Source organism: Lagenorhynchus albirostris, chromosome 1, assembly GCF_949774975.1.
Source record: "Lagenorhynchus albirostris chromosome 1, mLagAlb1.1, whole genome shotgun sequence".
Lineage (NCBI taxonomy): Eukaryota > Metazoa > Chordata > Mammalia > Artiodactyla > Delphinidae > Lagenorhynchus > Lagenorhynchus albirostris.
In genome coordinates this window covers 49702621-49727175 of record NC_083095.1, presented here as the reverse complement: position 1 = coordinate 49727175, position 24555 = coordinate 49702621, and the positions used below count along the sequence as shown (strand labels likewise).

At 36.8% G+C, this 24555-nt stretch overlaps 1 protein-coding gene across 1 annotated transcript in view; it reads right to left on the bottom strand.

Moving 5' to 3' along the window:
* Positions 1–419: 419 nt before the first annotated feature.
* NIN (ninein) overlaps positions 420–24555 on the bottom strand; it is a 102400-nt gene continuing 78264 nt past the window's right edge. The window contains exons 23-34 of the mRNA XM_060142723.1: positions 24164–24277; positions 20912–21034; positions 18438–18551; positions 17487–17633; positions 16067–16246; positions 14901–15050; positions 13915–13962; positions 12114–12215; positions 7884–8084; positions 3892–4005; positions 1603–1805; positions 420–861 (exon numbers count right to left, since the gene is read on the bottom strand). Coding sequence (XP_059998706.1) covers positions 834–861; positions 1603–1805; positions 3892–4005; positions 7884–8084; positions 12114–12215; positions 13915–13962; positions 14901–15050; positions 16067–16246; positions 17487–17633; positions 18438–18551; positions 20912–21034; positions 24164–24277 — 1524 coding nt within the window. The 3' untranslated portion in view covers positions 420–833. The remainder of the gene's footprint in view (positions 862–1602; positions 1806–3891; positions 4006–7883; positions 8085–12113; positions 12216–13914; positions 13963–14900; positions 15051–16066; positions 16247–17486; positions 17634–18437; positions 18552–20911; positions 21035–24163; positions 24278–24555) is intronic.

The following is a 24555-nucleotide window of genomic DNA, read 5'->3' as shown; positions in this document are numbered from 1 at the left end:
TGCTTCATCTTTTTTTCCTGCCCATAAGGCAGTGTTTGATTTTCCTGTGATACCTCTTATAAATTGATGGGCTTGGCTTTCCTGGAATTTATCAAAGTGAATTTTTCTGATCTAATTACTCTTCCACAAAAACAAATAGGTGGCTGTGATGAGCTCTGTAGGTGGCTGTGATGAGCTCTGTTTGTGTCCCACATAGTAAGTTCTTTACCAACCAACTCCTGGCTGAAGTAGGCTAGAAGCAGAGATTTTACCTGGGGAAAAAAGTTATTCAAAATGTTTACTGTTCTATAATGTTCTAGTCTTGAGACTGAATGGAAAAATCCTATTTGGCACTCCTTTACCTCAGATGGCATGCGAATGCTTATCACAGTAAGAAATTCTTATGATCAGATTTGAGGTGCAGAGGAATAGGAAGCATGGAAATTTTGACCTATATTAAACAAACAAGCAAACAGTAACTCTTCCATATGTTAGAAGAGGTTTTTAACTCTAAAATCAAGGCCTTTTTCCAGAAAATTAAATTCACTAAAAATGTAGAAATAAAAATCCCACTATGGCTCTAAATATATGACAAATAAATAAGGTCACATGGTTTATACATTTCAAATTCTTAACGAGGCCCTACAGTATTTCAGGAAGACGTCTTAAAGTATTGTTCCCTGAGTTCTTGAGGCAACCCCAAATATAAGTTCATGAAATCCAAGACTTTAGAGAGAGAAAAACCCACATGGTTTACTTCTCTCTCTTCTAGGAGTAGCTGTTTACTCCAAAGCAGTTTGTTCAGTGCTTACCCTATAGTTCAAACGCTTTAAGAATGTGGCTTTATCCATTTCTTAGAAGACAAGCTCCCAAATGAAACTTCTAAGAAGGAAAAAAAAAAAAGAAAAAGACTGTTTAAAGAAGGTAAAGTTTTAACATTAGTTAACAGTGCAGTTGAGTAAATGAGTTTTAGATCTGTAATACATAAAGAGTGGTAATACTGTCATAGGTGTTAGAAGGTAGAGTTCTATGGACTCTGGCATTTCTGACCTCAGTGGTATTAATACCAGCTTCTCTTACCAAACAGAAAGTCTAACAATTAATTCAAAAAACCAGAACTATTAGAAACGGAATGACTTTTTCATATGTAAATGTATGAGAAGATGTACATTTGGTTATAAAATAAAGATCAAAACAGCCAGCTAATAATTTCTCAACTTTTAAATATCTGCAATTTACATATAAACTTATACATAATAGTAATTTAAAAAAATTCATTCAAAACTGGGGTTTTAAGATTCTTGAGTTGTTTTTGTATCACCTTCTTGATGGCTATTAGAATATTTTTAAAAATTCAAAGCTTGGGAATAATTCAAACAGTGAAATATGTATTTGTTTGCAACTTCCATTATAGTCTATTTAGAAAAACTAATTACAATGAATGGAGATTTTAATTCTGTTGCTGGAAGTTTTACGTTAGGCTTAACTTTAAGCCATTAAAGTTTAAAAAAAAACCCAAGAAAACCCCACAAAAAACAACGGTTGAGAGAACATACTGAAATGCTCCATCCATTTCAGTAAAGTGCACAACTATGAGTGTTTATCCTTTGGCTTGGCTATGACCTTAAGGGAGGTGTAGAAGTCAATGGTGCTGGTGTCAGATTCCTGACTATATTACTGAGGCTGGCAATCTTCTCCTCTAGGAGGTAATTTTTCTTCTCTGCTGTTTTTTGTCGCTGTTCAGTTATTTCCAGAGCTTTCAACAACTGGGCATTTTCCACATACAAATCCTTCACCATCTCATCTGCTTTAGTATTCTTGCAGAGCTAGAAACAGAACCAGAAACATCTTGACTCCATTTCTGTAATTCTCTTAAATTTAAGATCTGACATAGGACAGTTGTTTATAAAGGCAAATGGCTTCTATCAATTATATTCTTTCATTTTACAATACAGCTTTAACATCAGACCTGGCACCAGGGATACAAGTAGAGCAAATCCACTTATTCCAAGCTGTTTCTCTGCATAATATGTTTGTAGAAGTCACTAATAAAAAGAACAAATTGATATTTGAGGGCTCGAAAATGAAGGTATTTTTCAACCTAATAAATTAGGTATTATTTCTTTATTCATTCTCTAAAAATACCAAAATACTTTTATAACTTAAATTTCTGAGGGTGTGAACTGTGTTTAACTGTTATTAACAATAGGTGCTTGAGTTTCCCATTCATAACCACATACAACCTACTGACTGTTATAATACATGAGCCAAATTTTAAAATAAAGAGAGAAGATTTGGCGGTTACTTTTCCTTAACTCTCCCTCTGTATAAAACCTTGTCTAGAAGAGATATTCTAATCTTTATTGTTAGAATATACAGTCTTGGTTAGGGCAGGAAAACTTGTCAGCAGCATTAGGATAATTTTATTATTGCTCCTGTTAGTTAATATCTTATAATCTCCTTTCCCTCATTATACCTTTAACTCCTCATTTTACACCCAGTTTCAGGCAGGGCATCTACAAGTATAAAGGTTTAAGGGAGTAAAGAAAACTAAGGAGTGGTTAATTAATTTACATAATAGCATTTCAAAGGGCAATGATAAAGACTATCACACTGAAGCCCAGAACCTAAGCGACTGGCAAGTTTAACATAATACTAACATACTTTCTATCGAACTGTTTTTATACAAACTTTCCTCCTTTCCTGCCATTAAAAAACACTCTGATGACTCTTATCTACTACCGAATGAAATTCAAACTCTGTGGCTTAGCACTAAGACCCTCTACTGTCTGCTCTTCCCTATCTCTCATTTCTTTTTCTTCTCCCAGGACAGGATGAACAGTTAATGCTAGTGTTTGTAGATGACCACACCCCGTGTTACCCATTTTCTTTATTTTTGAAACTGCTGTCTGGCCAAATGCTTGGTACTGTGAACTAGACTAGTAGCTGTAGTAAGTGAACTACACTCCATATAGGCAGGATTTTGTTTTGTTCATTGCTGTATTTCTAGTGCTTAGAACAGAACCTGGCATGTAGTAACTATGTGTTGAATAAAGGATTAAAGGATTGAATCAATAAATGTAAATACAGGTCTTTCTCTCCATTTTGTGTATCAAGATATAGGGCTGAGGAAAGTTCCTGTCTACCTCTGCATTTAGACTTTCCCTTGGAATTCTTCTTCTTGGATTTTATATATCTGAAAAACCAGGTTGGGCAATTTCCACCTTCCCACTCCCGCCACAGTTTGTCTCAATCTCAGATTCCAGAGAAGTTATAAAACTTTCCTAGAAAGTAGTCCTTCTTGTATGTCTCTTCAGTGGATGCACAAATAATTTCTAAGCACTGAGGCCACACCTGCCACCAGCAGGAAAAAAGGATCAGGCTAACTAGTGGTCCTGAATTCAAGAGTCCAGATTCTAATTCAAAACACAACCTTTTGGGGTCTGGCTATAGCCATAAGGTTGTTTTTGAGGCTGTCATAGCTGTTGCAAACAGGAAAGCTAAAGTTATACTTATTATCCCCCAATTTTTTACCAATATAAAATTTCTTTTTATTTAAATAGGAATATTTCCTCTCTGGGGAAAAAAAAATCTATAAAATTTCAATTTAAATTGAACCTCATTAGAAATGCTTTAGGTCCATGAGAGTCACTGCTAGCAAATATACATTTTTTAAATTGTAGACAAACATATGACTCAAAAGAACTTTGGAAAAAAACAATGTAGAATACAGAATTCATATTTTTGAAGTGATATGGGAAAGAGTGACTCCTAAATTCTTCTAAACATTTATAATAGAATTTGCTTTTATTAGACAACAAAAGTTAACAAGTTAATAGCAATAGAGGAATGTAAAATTGGAGTTAAAGTTGAATATGAGGTGGGTGGGTAGAGATGACCTGGGAGGCTCACTTGTTCTTTGAGCTGATTCACTTTCTCCTGAAGAAGCCTTTTCACCAGTTTCAATTTTTGTTCAACTTCCATCATTCGTTCCTCCATGACAGTTACCAGGTGTTCCTGGTTTCCCTGAAGGAAAGAAAAAAATTTGTATTATCATTTGAAAATCATGCCACACAAAAGCACTAATAGTTAATTTTCCCCATAAAATGCCTAGAGAAAGGACAGCAAATGTTTGCCTTTGAACAGGAAGGGTGGATTTCTGATGAAATGGGAGCTCTGAACACTGCATGGGTTGCACATGTTAGAAAAGTAACCCTATTAGAGAAAGAATCAAAGACAAAAGAAGAATCTTACCTGTGTTACCATCTTCCCCTGAGATAAAGCAAAATTCTTAAAACCCATAATTTAAGATCTGTGTGTACTTATTATAGTAAAATAGGTATCCAAAGTAAATTAAAAGATGGTTCTCAACCTTTCATCTGTGATTTGGGTCTTTGCAATACTGTGGGCATCTCAACAACAAAATAATCAAAAACTGAGTTTATTTAGGATCACCTAACATTTCCAATTAGCTTGCAATATGTGTCTGTTTTTCCTTTGAAATGGCTGATTACTGTGAGGGTGTTAGTGTTTCTAATAGCCTCTTCCTGCTAGTTATTCTGGTTATTGGTTTCCTAATTTGACCTGTCAATGTGAAGCACATATCTGAATTGGAGGATGGGTTTATCATTAGAACAGATTTAAAACTGAAAATCTCCCCATAAAAAAACTCCTAGACAAAACAATAGGGCAGAAAAAGGACCCTGGCTTCTCCTTCTCTCCTCATACAACAGTGATGGATTAAGGAGTGTGTGGGTTTTGGAGCGCAGAGTGACCTGGAACAAGATTTAGAGTGCAACTGACGGCCCTTTCTCCCAGTCCACCAAAATGTTCACGTAAAGAATTTCAGGGCTTCCCTGGTAGCGCACTGGTTGCGAGTCCGCCTGCTGATGCAGGGGACACGGGTTCGTGCCCCAGTCCGGGAAGATCCCACATGCCGCAGAGCGGCTGGGCCCGTGAGCCATGGCCGCTGAGCCTGCGCGTCTGGAGCCTGTGCTCCGCAACGGGAGAAGCCGCAGCAGTGAGAGGCCCGCGTACCAAAAAAAAAAAAAAGAATTTCAGATTTTAAAAGGTTCTTCAAATGTTTAAGCAAGACTCAGGTATTAATGGCTGATGGCATAACCTGTCCTTAAAAATATTCCCGGGGCTTCCCTGGTGGTGCAGTGGTTGAGAGTCCGCCTGCCGATGCAGGGGACACGGGTTCGCGCCCCAGTCCGGGAAGATCCCACATGCCATGGAGCGGCTGGGCCCGTGAGCCATGGCCACTGAGCCTGTGCGTCCAGAGCCTGTGCTCCGCAATGGGAGAGGCCACAACAGTGAGAGGCCCGCGTACCGCAAAAAAAAAATAAAATAAAATAAAATAAAAAAATAAAAAAATATTCCCAAAAAGGTGTCCTTTAAAAAGCACAAAAAGAATGACCAAATGTGAGTGGAAAGCCAACATGTGTTTGGATATTAAATAATAACATTTATTCAAGCATAAAAGAAACAACTAAGCCATAAGACTAATTTGAAGAGAAAAATTGTAGTAGGCAAAAGAGTAATGCAAAATTTCAAGAAACCAGGTCTTAAGAACATCTAAAATCCTATATTTTAAAAGTTATAATGGCTTTTTAAAGTTCAAACATAAATGGAAAATGCCAGATTTCCACTTGCCTTAAAAGAAAAAAAAAAAGCTAAGCAAACCAAAAAAAACCCCAGATAATTAATTCAAAGAACACGGGGCATGGCAAAAGAGTGGGGAAAGAGGAAAAACAAAAGCAGTCATATATTTAAAATTTATTTTATTTCATCAAAAATTTCCTTTTTCCTGTCAAAAAAGTATTATACATCTTATATAAAACAGTATAAATAACCCTGATTTTCTTCAAATTTCACATATAAAAGTAGTACCTTTTGTTAAAAATAGTTACAACATATGGAATGAGAAAATATATAGAATACATCCTTTCAAGAATCTCAAGTCCACACTCTTTAAATCGTATAAATAATTACGTGTAACAAGCTGAAATTTGTGAATTTGATTCACAAAATCTGTCATTTCTACATAAATAGGAAACATAATACTGCAAAGGCTTAACAACAACAATAATAATAATAAACTTAAAAGAGCACTTGATTCCAAAACATTTCTCAGCTTATGTCTCTGTTTGTGTGGTGTGTGTGGGTGTGTGCATTTGAGTATCTGCCATGGTAAGAAATGCCAGCAATAACAGCCCAGTGTTCACAGGTGCCCAATCCTTCTGTAGGAATCTGCATGCACTGCTCGCTGCTCCGGTAGCAAGGCCTAGAGAAAGAAGGCAAGTGGTACACTTCACCCTGATGTCAAGATTATGTTTTTTGGGGGAGTCTAAATTCACACATTTATAATGCAAACAATTTTTAAAAGCAAACATCAATACTACATATGCAAGCAAAGCAACACAAGGCAGAAGAAATCACATCACTCCACACACACAGACAACGTGCAGATTCTAATAGCTTTCTATATTCTTAAAATTAGTGTCAGCTTAGTTACCAGAAACAGGAGAGCCTGCCATGGCATTCTAGTGAGAGCAATAAGCAGTCCACCCTGCCATCTGGAGAAATTCTTTCTTTCTTTCTTTTTTTTTAAGTACAAAAGTCTTAAATTTTGTCTATCTAATCCTCAAATAATTGAAGTAAAAGGATTAAACACTGGTGGGTGGGTTGGGAAGAGCATGTTTTGAAAATAGTGTATATGAAAGAGCAATGAGTAGGATCTTAGTCTAATCATTTGGTTTAAATGTCCATTAAAAACTGAGGTCACTCAGTTTTTAATGAAGAGTTGAAGCATCTGTCCAACACCCACCATCACAATTTTAATTCTGGAATTAAATTTTAGTATTTGGAAATTGAGTGTAGGAAGCTTCCAAAAACATGGATTTTTAAGCCTCTGTTAGAAAGAATAGATGACAGAAGTACATCATGCAAAAGCACAGATATATACTAGTAGGAGAAGAAAACCAAGTTGTTACAATGTATAATTATGGTGCTAATGTGACTTTGCAAAGCCAGGGTGAGGGGATTACAGAAAGAGAGGTGGGAAATTCCTTGTCAAACGTCAACTGAAAAGTAAGGTATTTGAAAACAGAAGAAGAGCATCCAAACTAGAACAAACTAATTTAGAATTCTACAAACTAAGGAGTAGTTTTAATTTTATTCCTAATTCTGAATAAATGGGCAAGACCAAAGAGTCAAGAGACTTCTGAAAGAGGAGAATCATGAATGAAGCACTAAAGAGAAATAACTATTTGAAAACCTAGGTAATATAAGATTGTGTCTGGTAGTGAGCTGGGATAATGCTAATTCAAAGGGAAGAGGAAGAAGATCTTTATTTTCTTAAAAATAGAGTTTTTCAAACTAGATCATTAAAAAAATAAGTTAAATGAACTATGTCAACTAAAAAAGTCACTGATGACACATTTTACTTTATTAGTTGAGAAAAGTGCCCATTTGTGAATTCCATGGAACTCAGCAGGCTATACTCCTCTGGTACAAGAAAACCCAGGATGCTTTGTTAGTAATACATATCCTAGAGTTGCACTTGAATTCTGTAATATCTTTGGCATTAGACAAGAATGTTAGGTCAATTGTGCAATATGCTCAAGTGATGCTGAGACTTCATCATCGATTACAAATGTGCAAAGGAGACCCAGAACACTTAATTACCTAGCTTAGAAGCTGAGAGCTCAAAAGCAGCACTGCAAAAAACCAAAACCAAAACAGCACTGCAGTTCTGTGGATTTGTAATTCAGGTAAGGTGTAACTGCCTGACAAAAGATTTAGGTTCTTCATCCCCACATGTGAACTGGTATAACTTTCAAATAAGCAGGTAAAATTAAATTAGGTGATCTGAGTTTACTATTAGAAAAAGATCCTCATACCTGTGGTGTGTTGATTTCAGAAGTCCTGTTTTCAAGTTCCTCCTGCAGGCACTGGTTTATCCTTTCTGGCTGTAGCAGCTGATATTGAAGCTGCAGAAATTGCTCCCTGGGAACCATTGGACAGGCTTGCTGCTGGAGCAGCTGCAGATCCCAAGCATGAGGGGATGGGCTAAGCATCACAGTGGACCTCAGGTGCTGCATCTAGAGGATAAGGGCAAAGCCCTGGTCAGCTGCAGTGCCTTCAATCAGAGAGTTGCCCTTGAAAGTGGCAAGCAGAGAGTAATGAAGTCTATGAATTCATTAATGGCCTCTCAGACTCACTGGTAACTTGAAAACAGGCAGCACATGATCCTGAGTAAGAATAAAGAATCATTTTGCTTAGGAGATAATACATTTAATGCATAAGCAGGCCTTAAAAGTTTTAGACTTAAACTGTACTTCCTCATTCTTAAGTGACTATAAGACATGAGGTACATGATGTACATATGTCTGAATTCTCCTTTTTTCTTCTTACACTAGAACATTTAATTATCCCTCTTTTTTTTTAAAAAAAAATGGTTGGAATAGGCAAAGGGGAGAATGAGGTTATGCTTTAGAGTTTTGCCACTTACCACTCATAAAGATTCTTAAGAGTGAATGTTCAATGACTACATTTTTTCCAAGTTAGCAATTTGTTTTCAAGATTCTCATCTTGCATCTCAAATTATTTTAACCTATCTTAGTTTATCACACAGGCAATTCCGGGGCATAAGGTGATACCCCAGAACATCTGGGAATTGAAGTACATGGAATGAAAGTATTTATTCAAGACAGTGAGGAAATGGTATGTGTATCGCAAGCCAATCAAAGTTGGGGCGAGGGAAAGGAGAAGGCACTGCATTTGGCTAGTGAAGCATGCCACTTCACATCTGTCAACACATTCAGCAGACACAGAGCTCAATGGAAGACATGCAACAAATATGACCAAGTACTAAGCTCAAGAAGAAGCATCCCCAGGCATGTGAGAAGGGAAAAAGGCCCTCTAAGACACATCTATAATTAAATGTTATCATGAAACTTCAGAGCCACTATCCATTTCCTTAAATCTAAATTTCTGAGGTGGGGTGTTACCCATTTTGAAATATTTCTAGTTATAGATTTAGAAAACCCACCACTTTATTTTTAAGAATAAAGAATATGGAGAATTATGATCCCCTGATTTTATATCAGTGGGATGATTTTCTTCACACACGTCTTCAAATACTAAGGAAAATCCTGATGTAAATGTAAACAGATATATTCCAAAATTAAAGCAAAATGAAAATGAATATTGGCTCTTACCTTAAGTATTTATTAACTGTCATAGTGGCAGAAATGATTACATGAACAAGGAGTTTAATGAGATGTCTCCATGCCATGAAATTCATTGAAAGAATGTTCTACCTTCACACACTATCTCAGGCAGAGAACTGCACCCTTCTCTGCTAGTTCCAACCACAGAGTTCTAGGTACAGGTTAGCCACAGATAAAACAAAAACAAAAGAGAATTAAGGAGTTATACAAAGAGGAAGAAAATATGAGTTGTAAAGAGAAAGAACAGTACAAATTGGGTATATTATATACCTGACCACATGTGCTCTAGTCAGTAGGAACTTAGAACCAACATTTACATTTCTCTGTATATAAATTTTACAGATATTAAAATGTCTCACAGCTCTAATTCTGCAGCCACTTCCTCATCTATTGCAATCTGGTTGGTTTACGAGCTTGCTACCTTTACCTCCACCCATCCCAATATAATAATTCAGAAGATTTCAAGTCCACTATGGAATGGACCTGATGTTAAACACCTTGCCATGTGGAGATGCAGAATATAAACTATAAAACATTTTTGTTGTTCAAGTGTCTGAACTGTTGGCTAAGAGGTACACAACAGACTTTAAGAATTGCTAATAGTCTATAACCCTGTTTTTGAGTGATCAAAATGAATTGCTTATAGAACCCTGCTTCATACAGTTGGAAAAAACCCTGGAGTGGGAGGCAGATTCTTCCATATTCTTGTCTAGTGATTTGGGATCTTTAATTACCCTGGGGTAGGGCTATGTATTATGTTACATCAGTGACTTTCAAACTGGCATATAGGGATGAGGAGAAACCCCTTCCCCCAAGGGGGTGCATACATCAGATTGAATCACCTAGAAAGCTTTCCCTAAATTTCTTGATCCCAAAGATTCTGATGTAGGAACATCTCCCTGCCTACTTACTGCCTCTCCCCCAAACCCGATGAGAATCAATGCCAGAGTGAGAGGCATGTACCTATGCCTCAGGTCAGGTGGGCACAAAAGATGGTGTGAAAACCACTGTTCATCCTCAAATTTGGCCTAATCTATAGATATCATAACATAAATAAAAATCCAATTTACAGGTCTGGTGGGAAGGTGGAATGGAGTGTTACTGGCGAATGGTTAGTGTTCCTGTCTGGGGTGATGAAAAAGTTTTGGAAGCAGTGGTGATGGTTGTAGAACATTGTGAAAGTAATTAATGCCACCGAATGCCACTTAACAAAATTTGTCATTTTAACCATTTATATCTATCTATCGATATGCTTAGCACAATTTTTAAAATAACGTAATATACCCAAACCACTGAATTAGACACTTTAAATGGATGAATTGTGTAGTGTGTGAGTTACATTTAATAAAGCTGCTGAAGAATCGAATTTATATGTCTGTACAGAGTTCATAGCTCAGTCTTATTTCTAATGAAACTTTAATTAGAATAGTGTATGAGATGTTCTTTTCAGTGTTCCAATTAAAAATTCATGCTTTTTCTTTTTCCAGCTCCAGGGCCAGGAACACTCAATTTCCCTCATCCATTAGCAAATATTTACTACTAGATCAGGGAGAAGAGTAATGAGGGGAAATTGCTTATGATGATTAATCATGTAACGTAGGATTGGGAGAGAAGGGGGCTTCTGAGGCCAGAGAGAATGGTGGGAGAAGAACTGGCCTGTTGACAGAGCATTTGGAGAGAATCTGACAGTGATTAAGTATACCCTGTTACTTTTCAATCAGGTACCAGACATGTCACGCTTAGCTTCAGATATCTTATTCATTAGAGTATATAATTATTTCATCAGAAAAGCATATCTACATCGAAACACAGCCTGCAGCCCAAGGTTTTAAACACATTTATTATACGCTGTCAGAGAAATAAAAAATGGTTTGGATTTCACTCTTTATAGTTTCACTAATCTCCCTATTAGTGGATAAATCAGAGAACATAAAATTGACAGAAACCTTAGCGGTCATTTAAATGTCAATGTGATATGTTTGCCCATATTTCATATATAAAAACCGAGCATCTACTGAAATTTACCTTTGCATGTATCCAGCTTCATGAAAGAAAATATTTACATATCTCTCTTCCTTCCTATAATTCTGGCTTAAAAATATTTGTATACATAGTACTTTTTAAGAGCACAGAAAGACATTTTCTACCCAGGCCTCTATACCTTATATAAACTTTACAGGTCATTAAATGTTGGATTAATTAATATTTTCATTACCCAAAGCAAAGTATCTTAATGAAATTTTTACTTATTAAGGAGGATTTTACATAAGTTGTTTTACATCCTATAATTGTGCTTGGTATTCAGAAAGCAATCTATTAGACTGGAAACTCAATGGCCAAGCTGACAGGTTTTACAAATCCACTTTTATATTTATCAGATGTACCTCTCCCAAGGCAGTGCTGAGTTACAAATATAGTAATGAACAACAGCAGCCCTTGAAAATTAAACCTCTAAATGCTAATGCTCTTAAATTCCCTGCATGCATTTCCCAACTGAGCAGGTTGTTACAGAGCAATCACATCTATAAAACACTACACTGTGGGAGGTATCAGGAAACTGTTCAAACCACAGCAATGGCGAGAGAGCTCTGAGCCTCTTGGTCAGTACTGAACAGAGTCCCTGCCACTTGTATTTGTTGAGGTACAGGTCCTTGCATTTTAGGATAGTCAACATTATTCCATCCTCTGTGAAGCAGTATATATTCCTATGGCTGTATAATTAGCAAAAATATCTATCAAACTTGGTAAGACAGACCAAAGAATCCAGCTTGGCAATGTACTTAGATTTTCACTGTTTTCATAATAGGAATTTAATGCTATGCTAGTCTCTCTCAACAAATGGCTCATTCATGGATTAAAATATTCTTCATAGCTAAGGCCATTTGCTTAAAAACTTACCTCCATTAGCTGCTCATCCAGTTTTACTTGTTTCTTTTTCAGGCCTTCATTTTCCAAATGAATTGTTTCTAATTCTCGTTCAAGGGAATTCATCTGACTAACCTGTTAAAAAACAAAAAACTCCCTTAAAACCAAAAACAAAACACTTGAGTTGCTCTACTTTATTTTGACGAATTTACGCTAGTCACAAATCTCAACTCTTGGAAGAAAACTGAGTTCATTCATCAAGGGAAAACAACAAACAATATAATTCAGTGTACTGATTATATTTAGGTAGTCTAGTTTTAATCACCACTCCTCACATAGAACAGATTCCAAAGGCAGGTAGCTTTCAAACTTCAATGCCACTCACTGTAAGAAGCACATTTTCTCTTGCAACCCAGTACAAACACCCACACCCACATATGTGTGTGTGTGTGTATGAATATATATACGTAATCAGTTATAAGCATATATCACTAAGAGAAAAATTTCATGAAATTATCCTTACCATGAGCCATGCACTCTGATATTTTCTAGTATAATTTAATAACTTAAAATGCTGCTATTTAACTAGATTGATTTCATGATCCTCTACTATGGATCTGCAGTAGGGAAAAACATGTCTTAAGGCAAAGTTTAAAGGTTGAGAACTGAGAATACATAAAACCTGATTTAACTCCTTTCTCAATTTTAAAGAAGAAATTTGAAGGTTTTTATGAGTATCCTTTTTTGGAATTCTCTTTATTACAGAATCTTATGAGAATCTAATGAGCTAGAGGACACTGGGACTCAGAATATTGCTAAGTAGAAAACATATGACACTGTTCTAGAGTGCTGATTTTTGTTTCTATCAAAAAGAACTGAGGAGGGGGCTTCCCTGGTGGCGCAGTGGTTGAGAGTCCGCCTGCCGATGCAGGGGACACGGGTTCGTGCCCCGGTCCGGGAAGATCCCACATGCCGTGGAGCGGCTGGGCCCGTGAGCCGTGGCCGCTGAGCCTGCGTGTCCGGAGCCTGTGCTCCGCAACGGGAGAGGCCACAACAGTGAGAGGTCCGCGTACCGCAAAAAAAAAAAAAAAAAACTGAGGAGGGTAGCAAGAATTGTTAAATGGAATTAAGTGTAATCTTTCTAAGTACATTTAAATTCACTGTTATTTTAAAACCTATCATTAGACTTTTCCTTTGGTAAGCAGCTAGATGAAACCCAATGTCTTTCTGAAAAGTTTACTTGAATGTACCTAAACTTAAATGACATTTCAGCTTTAGAGCACAACCAGTCTCTTTACTGCCAATGGTTGTAACTTTCACAAACTTAAAAAAATTTTTTTGAAATATTTATAACAAAAGGAAATGACTGTTCATCATTCTTTCCAGATTTTTAAACAAACCATAATTTTCAGAAGAGGAAGGTAATACAGGCATACCTTGTTTTATTGCACTTCGCTTTTATTGTGCTTCACAGATACGGAGTTTTTTACAAATTGAAGGTCTGTGGTAACCCTGTGTCGAGCAAGTCTATTGGTGCCATTTTTCCAATAGCATTTGCTCACTTTGTGTCTCTGTCACATTTTCATAATTCTCACAATATTTCAAACTTTTTTATTACTATATTTGTTATGGTCATCTGTGATTAGTGATCTTCAATGTTACTACTACAACTTGCTGAAGACGATGGTTATTAGCATTTTTAGCAATAAATATTTTTCAATTAAAATATGTACATTGTTTTTTTAGACATAATGCTATTGCACACTTAACAGACTACAATATAGTGGAAACAATTTTATAGGCACTGGGAAACCAAAAAATTTGTGTGACTCACTTTATTGTGGTGGTCTGGAACTGAACCCAGAATATCTCCAAGGTGTGCCTGTAGTGAAAACTCTGAGTTTAGTTTAGAAAAAGAAAGGAAAACAAGTAACAACAAGAACTCCCACGCTAACACTGGCCTAGAACTCTAACTTCATGGAACCAAGAATAGAAAACAAACTGAGTCATGCTACAGAGGTTTAACCACGTAGTAGCCAGCCTCCAAGAGGGTGCCCAGTGATCCCTGTCTTCTGGTATTCAAACCCTTGCCTTGTCCCCTCCTCACTACACCAGGATTAGTCTGTGTGACCAATAGAATACAGCAGAAATGATTGTATGGGACTTCTGGGATTAGCAAATAAAACTACTACAGCTTCCATCTTGGTCTTTTGGGGCCTCTCTCTCTTAGATCATTCATTGCCACAGCCTGAGAAAAGGCCCAGGTGGTGAGGAGCTGAGCCTCTGGCAATCAGCTAGCAAAGAACAGAAGCCTCCTCCTAACAGTTATATGAATACATCTGGAATGGATTCTCTAGTACCAGTGAAGCCTTCAGATAAATGCAGTCTCAGCTGATATCTGGACTGCAGTCTCAGGAAAGACCCTAAGCCAAAACCACTCAGTTAAGTTGCTTCCAAATCCCTGACCCACAGAAACTGAGACAATAAATGTTTGTTGTTTTAATTTATTACACAGCAATAGTTAACTAATACAGACCATATTAAGATGTTCCTAATATTCAGGCTTATAGAAGCTTATGATACTAATGAAGATAATTAACCATCTTCTTTATAAAAACTTAAATTGCTCCTTTCTAGCGGTCACTCAATCAAAAAGAACCATGATACTGTTTTGACAAGATTACAAAAGCATAGATATAAGGAAGAACCAAAATATGCCATTGTAATCATTTCCTGGAAGCATGCAGGGGAAGAAACATACACTTAGGGATGCATCATAGTCAGAACACAGCCACTTGGTATTAACTCTCAAAAACTCACCTTCCTATTAGCAGGAGATCGTTCCTTTTGAAACTGTTCACACTCTCTCTTTAAGCTCACCTTTTCCTGCTCTGTGGGCTTCACAGTACCTGATGAGTTTAGATGTTTTTGGAGCTTAGGAGGAAGAAGGTTGGATTCCAGTTGACGGACCTAACAAGAACCAGTATAAGAGGAAGAAATGCTAATATAACCACCCAGCCAGGAAAAACAAAAAGCGAACATAAGGAACGTTTGTATTCGGTGCTTGGGCTTTGTTGTATTAAGAAAACTTTTTCCAGTCAAGTCTGCCAATTCTTGAAGCTTATTACATTTTTGGATTTCAAAAGATCCTTTCTAGGTAAATCTATTTTTAGTCTGATGCAACACTGAGGATCAGAGAAGGACAAAGGGACTCCTGGCTCAGCCAAACAACTGGGAGTCAATAGTGTGACGTGGCTGCCAAAAAAACATAGTCTGTAGGCACCTTTGCTCTGACATGAGCATAACTTTTAGGAGTGAAGGGGGTGACAGTCCCATTGACTTTGTATTGGACTGTTCACGCCTGAAACAATGCATTTACATCAACTAAGTTCCACGAGGACAGCAACCATGTTTAGTCTGTTCAACACTGCAACTTCAGTGATAGCAGAGTTTCTGGCACATGGTAGGTGTTCTAAATGAATATCTGTGACTCCTAAGAGAGTTCCTCCTCAAAAGAGGTATTTAAGCATAGGCTAAACATAGTTGGTCAACTACTTAGCAGAGGTAAAGAATTTAAACATCAGCTTAGTGATGAAAAAGATGATCTTTAAAGACCATTCTAGCCTTGAAATGCTGTCTTTTAAAAGGGGCACCTTTTCTCTTACAAGAAGTTAGGCCAACAAGAACTGAGTTTAGTTTTGCCATTTTTATACTACCAGTCTTGGCGGCTAGCCTATTTGAATGAGGAATATATGGTTAACATAATTTCCATTCATAAGATCACAGATTTTAATTGAGAACTGCTTATACAAAATGAAAAATATTATATAAACACAGCATGATAAAATTATATTGCAAGTAAATGATCAATTATACATTCTTAAAATAAGTCTGCCACACCAGAATACTCAAATCCATACCCTAGAATCACTGTATCAAACATTCATTTACAAACATATGCCACCATGTACAACTTTTCAAGTTACCTTCTCCCGGGAGTGTATGAGTTCCGCTTTGGTGTTCTGTACCACAGTTTGGAGTCTCTCATTCTCTTGCCAAAGCAGCTGTTGTTCCTCATTCATCAGGTGATCCAACTTGTCCCAGGACAGCCTTTGCTGTTGGTTATGGAATCCTGATGGATGGGTGCCTATTTCTGGGGCCCAGTTCTTAAGAGAGAATTGTAGAGTTAAGCCTTAAAAACAAGCTGATTTCTTTTTTGAGCATCTTCTAATGAGAGTGAGCACATGTATATCTAGATATAAGTAAAACAATATTCTTGAATGTTGATTTAAAAAAAAAAGGTTTGGAAACTCTCTGTTTAAAATGATCTTTGGCAAAATAGTCCCGTCAAATCTAATAGCAAAGATGATTGTAGGGCAAGTCCCAGTTCCATATAGGACCCAAGCGCATAGAGACTGGGGACCTTAAAAATGACCTCATTCTTATGAAGTTATGCTTTGAACCCAAATAACTATTCTTTTGGTTAACAGAGAACACAGAGAACTCTGAAATGCACTGCTAACTTGAAAGCTTTCCCTTGCTAAACTCTACTTTCATTTTCACATATGCAATCATATCCTTTTTTAGAATCCAAAGCACGTATCATCCACATAATTGAGGCCTGAACTCAGGAATATGCTTTAAGCTACCACGGTGATTTTTTTGGATCCTGAAAAATGCTTTAAAAGAATTTTTTTTAAAGGTAAAAAAAGGGTTAGGGTTAGGGTTTTTTCTTTTTCACGTTTTGCCTTTTAAGCCAAAACGTGAAAAGGAAAAAAAAAAAAAGGTACAATCTCATTTTGAAAAAATTTTCAGCCCAGAAGTAATTTTTTAAAAATGGAAGCAACTATTATGTTTTTTTAAAAAAACACAGTTTAAAAAAAAGTATCACCAAGAGATAAAGTAGCTGAATTTAGTGCCTACTTTTATGGTAGGACAAAGTCTTAACATCTACCCAAGACTGACATACATACATTGTTCTTAATTTATTTGCACATAGGTGAAACAGCATTGTGATATATTAAAACGAGACTTACTTTCTACAACATCAAAATGTTTTTATTACTACAAAACAACTCAGCCATGGTCTTCTGACTTGCACAATTACCTTGTCACTATAGTTCCATTTATATGAGGTTCAGAAACAAGCATCCCTAACCTATGGTGGTTCCCTTGAGGTTATCAACTGAAGGGGACACAAGAGAGCCTCCTGGGTGCTGGAAATGTTCTTTATTTTGAGCTAGGTGGTGGTTACACAAAGACAAACATACATACATATTTTACCTATAACTGTGTATATTTACATATACATACATATATGTGTATAAAAACAATCAAGTTATAGAGTTAAAATTTATGCACTTTACTGTATAAAGTTAGATCTCAATAAAGAAGAAAAGAAATTACCTCGTCACCAGCATTCTGAAGTTGCTTGTGTAGAGACATCACTTCTTGTTTTAAAGCCTCCTTTTCCTGCTGAGTCACTCGTAGATCAGATTTAATTCGGGACATTTGCAGGTTTACATTCTGCAGGGTGTCTTCTAAATTCTGAACCTGCATCATGAGAACAGTCATACACTGCGACAAATCCTCATGGTCTCACCTATAGCATGTCCATGTATGAATGAGCTAAGACAAGAGAACTCCAAGGTCCCTTCTGCTTCTACTTACTATATCCAGGTCTTTTCAGTTGCTCAGTGCAAATCTAGGATATTATGTATCTTTACAGGATGTTAAGCTATATTTAGGACAATAATGAACTACGCCTAGAGCAAGGTATTGCTGGTATAGTCATCTGGTATATTACCAAGTGATATCTTACAGAACCAAGGAATACCAACAGGCATCACGACAGATGATTTTACTGAACTTCGTAGAAATTACGTTTTAGACTGTGATGTTGGTTTGTAAAGGACCTCTTAGATGAAAATAAAAACATACTTTGTAGAACCCTACTCCATGCTAACAGCTCATATATATTTCAATTTTAAAAAATTTAAATTGGTAAACAGAATGTTAATAGAGAGCTTTAACTATAATAGGGCATGAACCTGCCTTAGAAATCCTAATTCTAAATTAGAAATAAGCAGTCATTTTTACACACTATTCTCAAGCTTTCATAAATAAATAATCTCATAATGATGAGATAATCTTAAGATTATTTCATAATAATGAACTTTGGGAGAAACACTGTTCAAATTATTTTACTATACTGTAAGGTGTCAAATATTAGTTAAATTGAATCATTCTGAGCCCTCTTAGACCACATCCACCTGGAACATTCTTTCCACTTGGAGTTCTGTTGGGAGATATAGGAAAATATTAACTGTGCAGATGAAATAAGAATTGTCCACATACCTTTTCCTGTGAAGCCACTAGCTGTGATTTCAAGCTTTCGCTCTGGTGTTCCCAAGACTTCTGTTCTTGCTTCATAGTAGCAATTCTGTGCTCTAAAAGACTTGATTTTGCCAACTGATTCAGGGAAAGAAAAGAGGTAACAGCATTTCTACAAACATGTCTAGCTTCATTTCACATGCCTTCACTTATACTGAAAAGATCAAGTACCATCTCTCTACAAAGGGGATCAAGACAAGGTAAAAGAGAGACATTTCCTTGACTCCCTTTGTACCTTTAATTTTGAGGAGTCTCTTCTCTTTGGGGATTTTAATTTTTCCTTCTCATTGCCTCATGTTTTTGGGTGAGACGTGGTGGGCTGGAAGGCAATTAGAAATCCCAAGAGTGTGCCATAATAGGAAAATATGGAATGCCTATTAAGGCAGGTGGCACAACGGCAGTGTTTTTGGATTTGCTAGGGAAAATACAGTAGAAAAAAAAAGTGTCTATGTAATGGATTTCAGATTATTAAATACATAATATTTATATTATTTATATTATATATAAGTAGAATAGTGATGTATTTAAATAATAAATATTAAGTAGCATAGTTACTTATTAAAATAAGACAAACTTTATATTACCGTACTTAATATTTATTAAACAACTAATCTAGACTCCTGTTAAAATCATGGCTTCAGCAATCTACAGATTTAATGTGATCCCTATCAAATGACATTTTTCACAGAACGGGAACAAATAATCCTAAAATTTATATAGAACCACAAAAGACCCAAAATTGCCAAAGCAACCTTGAGAAAAATGAACAAAGCTAGAGGCATAACCCTTCCAGACTTCAGACAATACTACAAAGCTACAGTAATGAAAACAGTATGGTAATGGCACAAAAACAGACATATGGATCAATGTAACAGAATAGAGAGTCCAGAAATAAACCCACACACCTACAGTCATTTAATCTTGGACAAAGGAGGCAAGAATATATAATGGAGAAAAAAGAGTGTTTCAATAAGCAGCATTGGGAAAGCTGGACAGCTACATGTAAAACAATGAAGTTAGAATACTCCCTCACACCATACACAAAAATAAACTCAAAATGGCTTAAAGACGTATATATAAGACATGACACCATAAAACTCCTAGAAGAGAAAATAGGCAAAACATTCTCTGACATAAATCGTAGCAATATTTTCTTAGGTCAGTCTCCCAAGGCAAAAGAAATAAAAGCAAAAATAAACAAATGGGACCTAATTAAACTTAAAAGCTTTTGCACAGCAAGGGAAACCATCAACAAAACAAAAGGACAACTTTAAGACTGGGAGAAAACATGCAGAAACGATGTGACCAACAAGGGATTAATTTTCAAAATATACAAACAACTCATACAACTAAATATCAAAACAAAACAAAAAAACAAAAACACTAAACAACCAAATCAAAAAATGGGCAGAAAACCTCAACAAACATTTCTTCAAAGAAGACATACAGATGGCCAACAGGCACATGAAAAGATGCTCAATATTGTTAGTAATTAGAGAAATGCAAGTCAAAACTACAGTGAGGGATTACCTCATACCAGTCAGAATGGCCATCATCAAAAAGTCTACAAATAATAAATGCTGGAGAGGGTGTGGAGAAAGGGGAACCCTCCTTCACTGTGGTGAGAATGTAAATTGGTGCAGACACTATGGAGAACAGTATGGAGCTTCCTTAAAAAACTAAAAATAGAGTTACCATATGATCCTGCAATCCCACTTCTGGGCATATATCCAGAAAAGACAAAAACTCTAATTAAAAAAGATATATGCACCCCAATGTTAATAGCGGCACTATTTACAACAGCCAAGACATGGAAGGAACCTAAGTGTTCCTTCCTACAATGGAATATTACTCAGCCATAAAAAAGAATGAAATAATGTGGACCTAGAGGTTATCATACTAAGAGAAGTCAGTTAGACAGAGAAAGACAAATATTACATGATATCACTTATATCTGGAATGTAACAAATGGTACAAATGAACTATTTACAAAACAGAAACAGACTCACAGACATAGAAAACACACTTATGGTTACCAAAAGAGGAGGAGGAGGGAGGGATAAATTAGGAGTATGCGATTAACAGATATACACTACCATATCTAAAATAAACAAGGATTGACTGTATAGCACAGGAAATTATATTCCGTATCTTGTAATAATCTATAATGGAAAAGAATGGGAAAAAAGCAGTACATACACACACATACACGTATAACCGAATCACTGCTATGCACCTGAAACTAACACAATATTGTAAATCAACTATACTTCAATAAAAGAAAAAAAATCATGGCTTCAGGAGCTCTAAGGTCACAAAATGCTGTTCTAGGAGACTTTTAGGCTAACATGTAGCCCCCCACGTGCCACTGGTGTTAGAGAAATGCTCATTATGGTACACACTGTCCAATGATGGTAAAAAAGTCTTATTTTTACTACCTTATCAACACAGCTATTTAATTCTTCACTTAGAGCTTCCTTTTCTTTCAGCAGTTTTTCATTGTGGCTTAGAATACTAGAAATTTTTTGCTGGAAGTCAGAGAGATTGGGACATCTGTGCAGCTGTAAGAGATAAACAAGCCCACCCATCACGTCTCATGGTTGTATTTAAAAAGATGTATTTATAAACAGGACATTTTCATGGCTGCTGCTGTTTCCCTATCTGTAGATATTTCCCAGGACATATAAACTCTAGGGGACTATAATTAACTTTAACAAAATGTTCCCTGCTGGCTTCTCTCTATTCTTCAACTGACTGCTGAAATGTCTGCTTGGACAAAATCAACCAGACATTAAGTAATGGTCCTAGCTTTCTGTTTTACCTTCAGGATAAAATAAATAACATACTTCCATTCTGTCATGAATTTAACTTGTGTACATATAGCACAAAACATTTTCCCCATGTTTTTTAACAAAAAAACCAATCTTTTTCAATCAAGACTATGGAATTGGCATCAACCAAGTACAATGTATCAACCAACAAAAGGGGAAGTTTTTTTTTTTTTAAATATTTATTTATTTATTTGGCTGTGCCGGGTCTTAGCTGCGGCATGTAGGATCTAGTTCCCTGACCAGGGATCGAACCCGGGCCCCCTGCATTGGGAGCACGAAGTCTTTCATCGCTGGACCACCAGGGAAGTCCCAAGGGCAAGTTTAAAGATAAATCAAGCAGTGTTTTTCAGCACGTTCTGCATACCCTTCCCTTTGGAAGATGCCTAAACTGACTTGCTAAGAAAAAGGTTGCTGGTATGTACACACGGGCTTCGTCCTCTGCACTTTATGGCATCAAGACAAACGGAAAACTTTTTGTTCCTTTTCATCATCAGCCTTAGCACTACTGACATTTTGGGGCAGGTAATTCCTTGCTGTGGGAGACTGTCCTATGCACTGTAGGGTGGTTAGCAGCATCTCTGGTGTTACCTGCTAGATTCCAGTAGCACAGCCTGCCTCCCCATACACTGGGTGTGAAACCCCAAAATGTCCCCAGACATTGCTAAACGTCTTGGGGTGGGGGAGCAATTTCCACCTCCCCACAACCACTGCTTTAAGGAGACTGATTGTTTCTTACACTTCTTAACCCTTCCCATAGTTCATATGTTTTCAATTTCCCTCTACTTCACTTGGCTTTCAATTTTCAATTATTTATTGTCATTATGATTTTACGGCCATCTTTCAACTTTTTACCTGAAGTTCTTTTACATTTAGCTTTAGGAATAGTATGACAACATGGACTTTAAGGATTGAATCTTGTCTTCAACTGGCAACAAATCCAGCATAATTTACAAATCCAAACAAGTCAGGAGGATGAAGGAAAGTGTAAAGAACCTGGGCATTGGTTAACAAAGGCCTTTTTTCCTTTGCTCACTACCCCATCCCCAGACCCTCACAAAGCCTGGTACCATTTTGGGTGTCTACAGACTGGTATGTGACTACTGCTGATGCTATTCGTGTTTCTTTTCAATGCAACAGATAATACAAATAAAAATGTTTTGTGAACAAGAAATTATTATGTCATACAGAGCAGCACAGGCTTTCTAGGTCCAAGCTGTGTGGAAGCAACAATGGGCTGACACCACCTTAACCCTTGTGATCCAAGAGTCCAGGTGCCTTGAACAACTGCCCACCAAAAGCAAAAGGGCTCACTGTTTTTCCATCTCACTATTTACATCAATGCTTCAAAAAAATATGCAATAAAAATGTGCCAAATGATGTCCTCATCGTACTATTTTACTCCCAACTCGGCTCCTTTTCTTCTGATCCCTAGCTTGGCAAAATCACAAAGCATACATTTCCCATGCTATGGATTTGGAATCCACCATTATCATCTGAAAGGTTGAACAACAGACAGAAAATGATAAAGGAGAAAAGTATGCCCAAGTTAATTAGGATGAATTTAGTAATAACAGCTCTGGAATACTTATACACCACAGAAGAGCCTTTTAACTTCTGGAACGTTTATATGGACAGACAGCTTCTGCTATGGCAGAACAGATAAACTTTGCATAGCAGCATCTGGCTTGAAAAAGTTCTTATAAAGCACCTACCGGGTACCAGTACTGTATTAAGCACTGTAAGAGATACAAATTCCCTGAGAGTCTTATAATCCTATTAGGAAATCAAGACTTACAGGTGTCAATTAGGAATCAACATGAACATAACACACTCAGTTGTACAGACTCAGCATTCAGAGAAGGACACCTTTATGCTCATAGGCTGAATAGGTATAAGAGAATTTTATAATCTAAGGATATCATAATATTAAAGTAATCCTTTGGTGAAGCAAATAAATAAAATGGAAAAACTAAATTCTCCTAGTGAAAATCAGGATTGCTCAAACTGAGGGATTCATGTGCTCATTGAAAAATTCAGAATAAAGAATAAAATTGGACAACATTCAGAATTTATTAAGGTGAACCCTCTTTTATACTTAAAATTAGGTCTTTGTTTGAAACTTTGAAATGTGCTTCTTAAAGCCAAATTCATAGGTGAGACTGCATCCCTGATAATGTTCTAGAATCTACTCTTCTGCCCAAGATAGATGCCTCAAACTCACTATGAGAAAAAGGGATGGTGAGGGACCAGCTTCACCTGTGTCTCACAAATCTGGGTGAATAGTTATTAAAGTTATGAGTAAGAAAGTCACCATCTTTTTAGACAAATTTATATTATTTAACACCTGGCCGGGAGAAGGTAGAGCAACAAATTTCCTTTTTTTTTTTTTTCTGCTGTACGCGGGCCTCTCACTGCTGTGGCCTCTCCCGTTGCGGAGTACAGGCCGTGCAGGCTCAGCGGCCATGGCTCACGGGCCCAGCCGCTCTGCGGCATGTGGGATCTTCCCGGACCGGGGCATGAACCCGTGTCCCCTGCATCAGCAGGCGGACTCTCAACCACTGCGCCACCAGGAAAGCCCAAATTTCTTAAACTGAAGTGGTTATGGTTCATTTATAGTAACAGAATGTCAGTCTACAACATGTAAGTTACATAACTAGAACAACATTTAGAGAATTAGCAATAGGAGCCCTTATAAATAGACTTGTACTGCAAGCCCTCAACTTTACTAAGTAATAAGCTAGTTAACAGGACTCAGTAAAAAGGACATTTGGTGGCTAGAAAAGTCAGACCATCAGGTGCATATTATTCTATGAGCCCCCCCATACCTTCTGTCCCCACCTAAGCAACACACGATCTTACTTGTTTCATTTTCTCCAGTTCATCTTTGAGAAGGAGGTTTTCCTGTTCCACAATATGAATTTGTAGTTTAACTTCAGAAAGTTCTGCCTCCAGAGAAGACACTAAAGTGGAAGACTAAGAAAAAATTTAAAAGTCATATAATACACATATTCATTTAGCCTGGGGAAACTTAGTAAGTTCACAAAAGGCAGCATTAAGGAAACACTAGTACAAATTCAGTGACACACTGTTTAATATCATTTGTCCTTATACTCAATGGAACTAACCAAAACTATCTTTTAATAGACTTTCCACTAAAATGGCATGAACATGATTTCTAAGTTTTTGAAGATTTCTTCACTGTAAAGTTACTATCTTTCTCTGGGGGGAGATGCTTTGAGACCATGCAAATA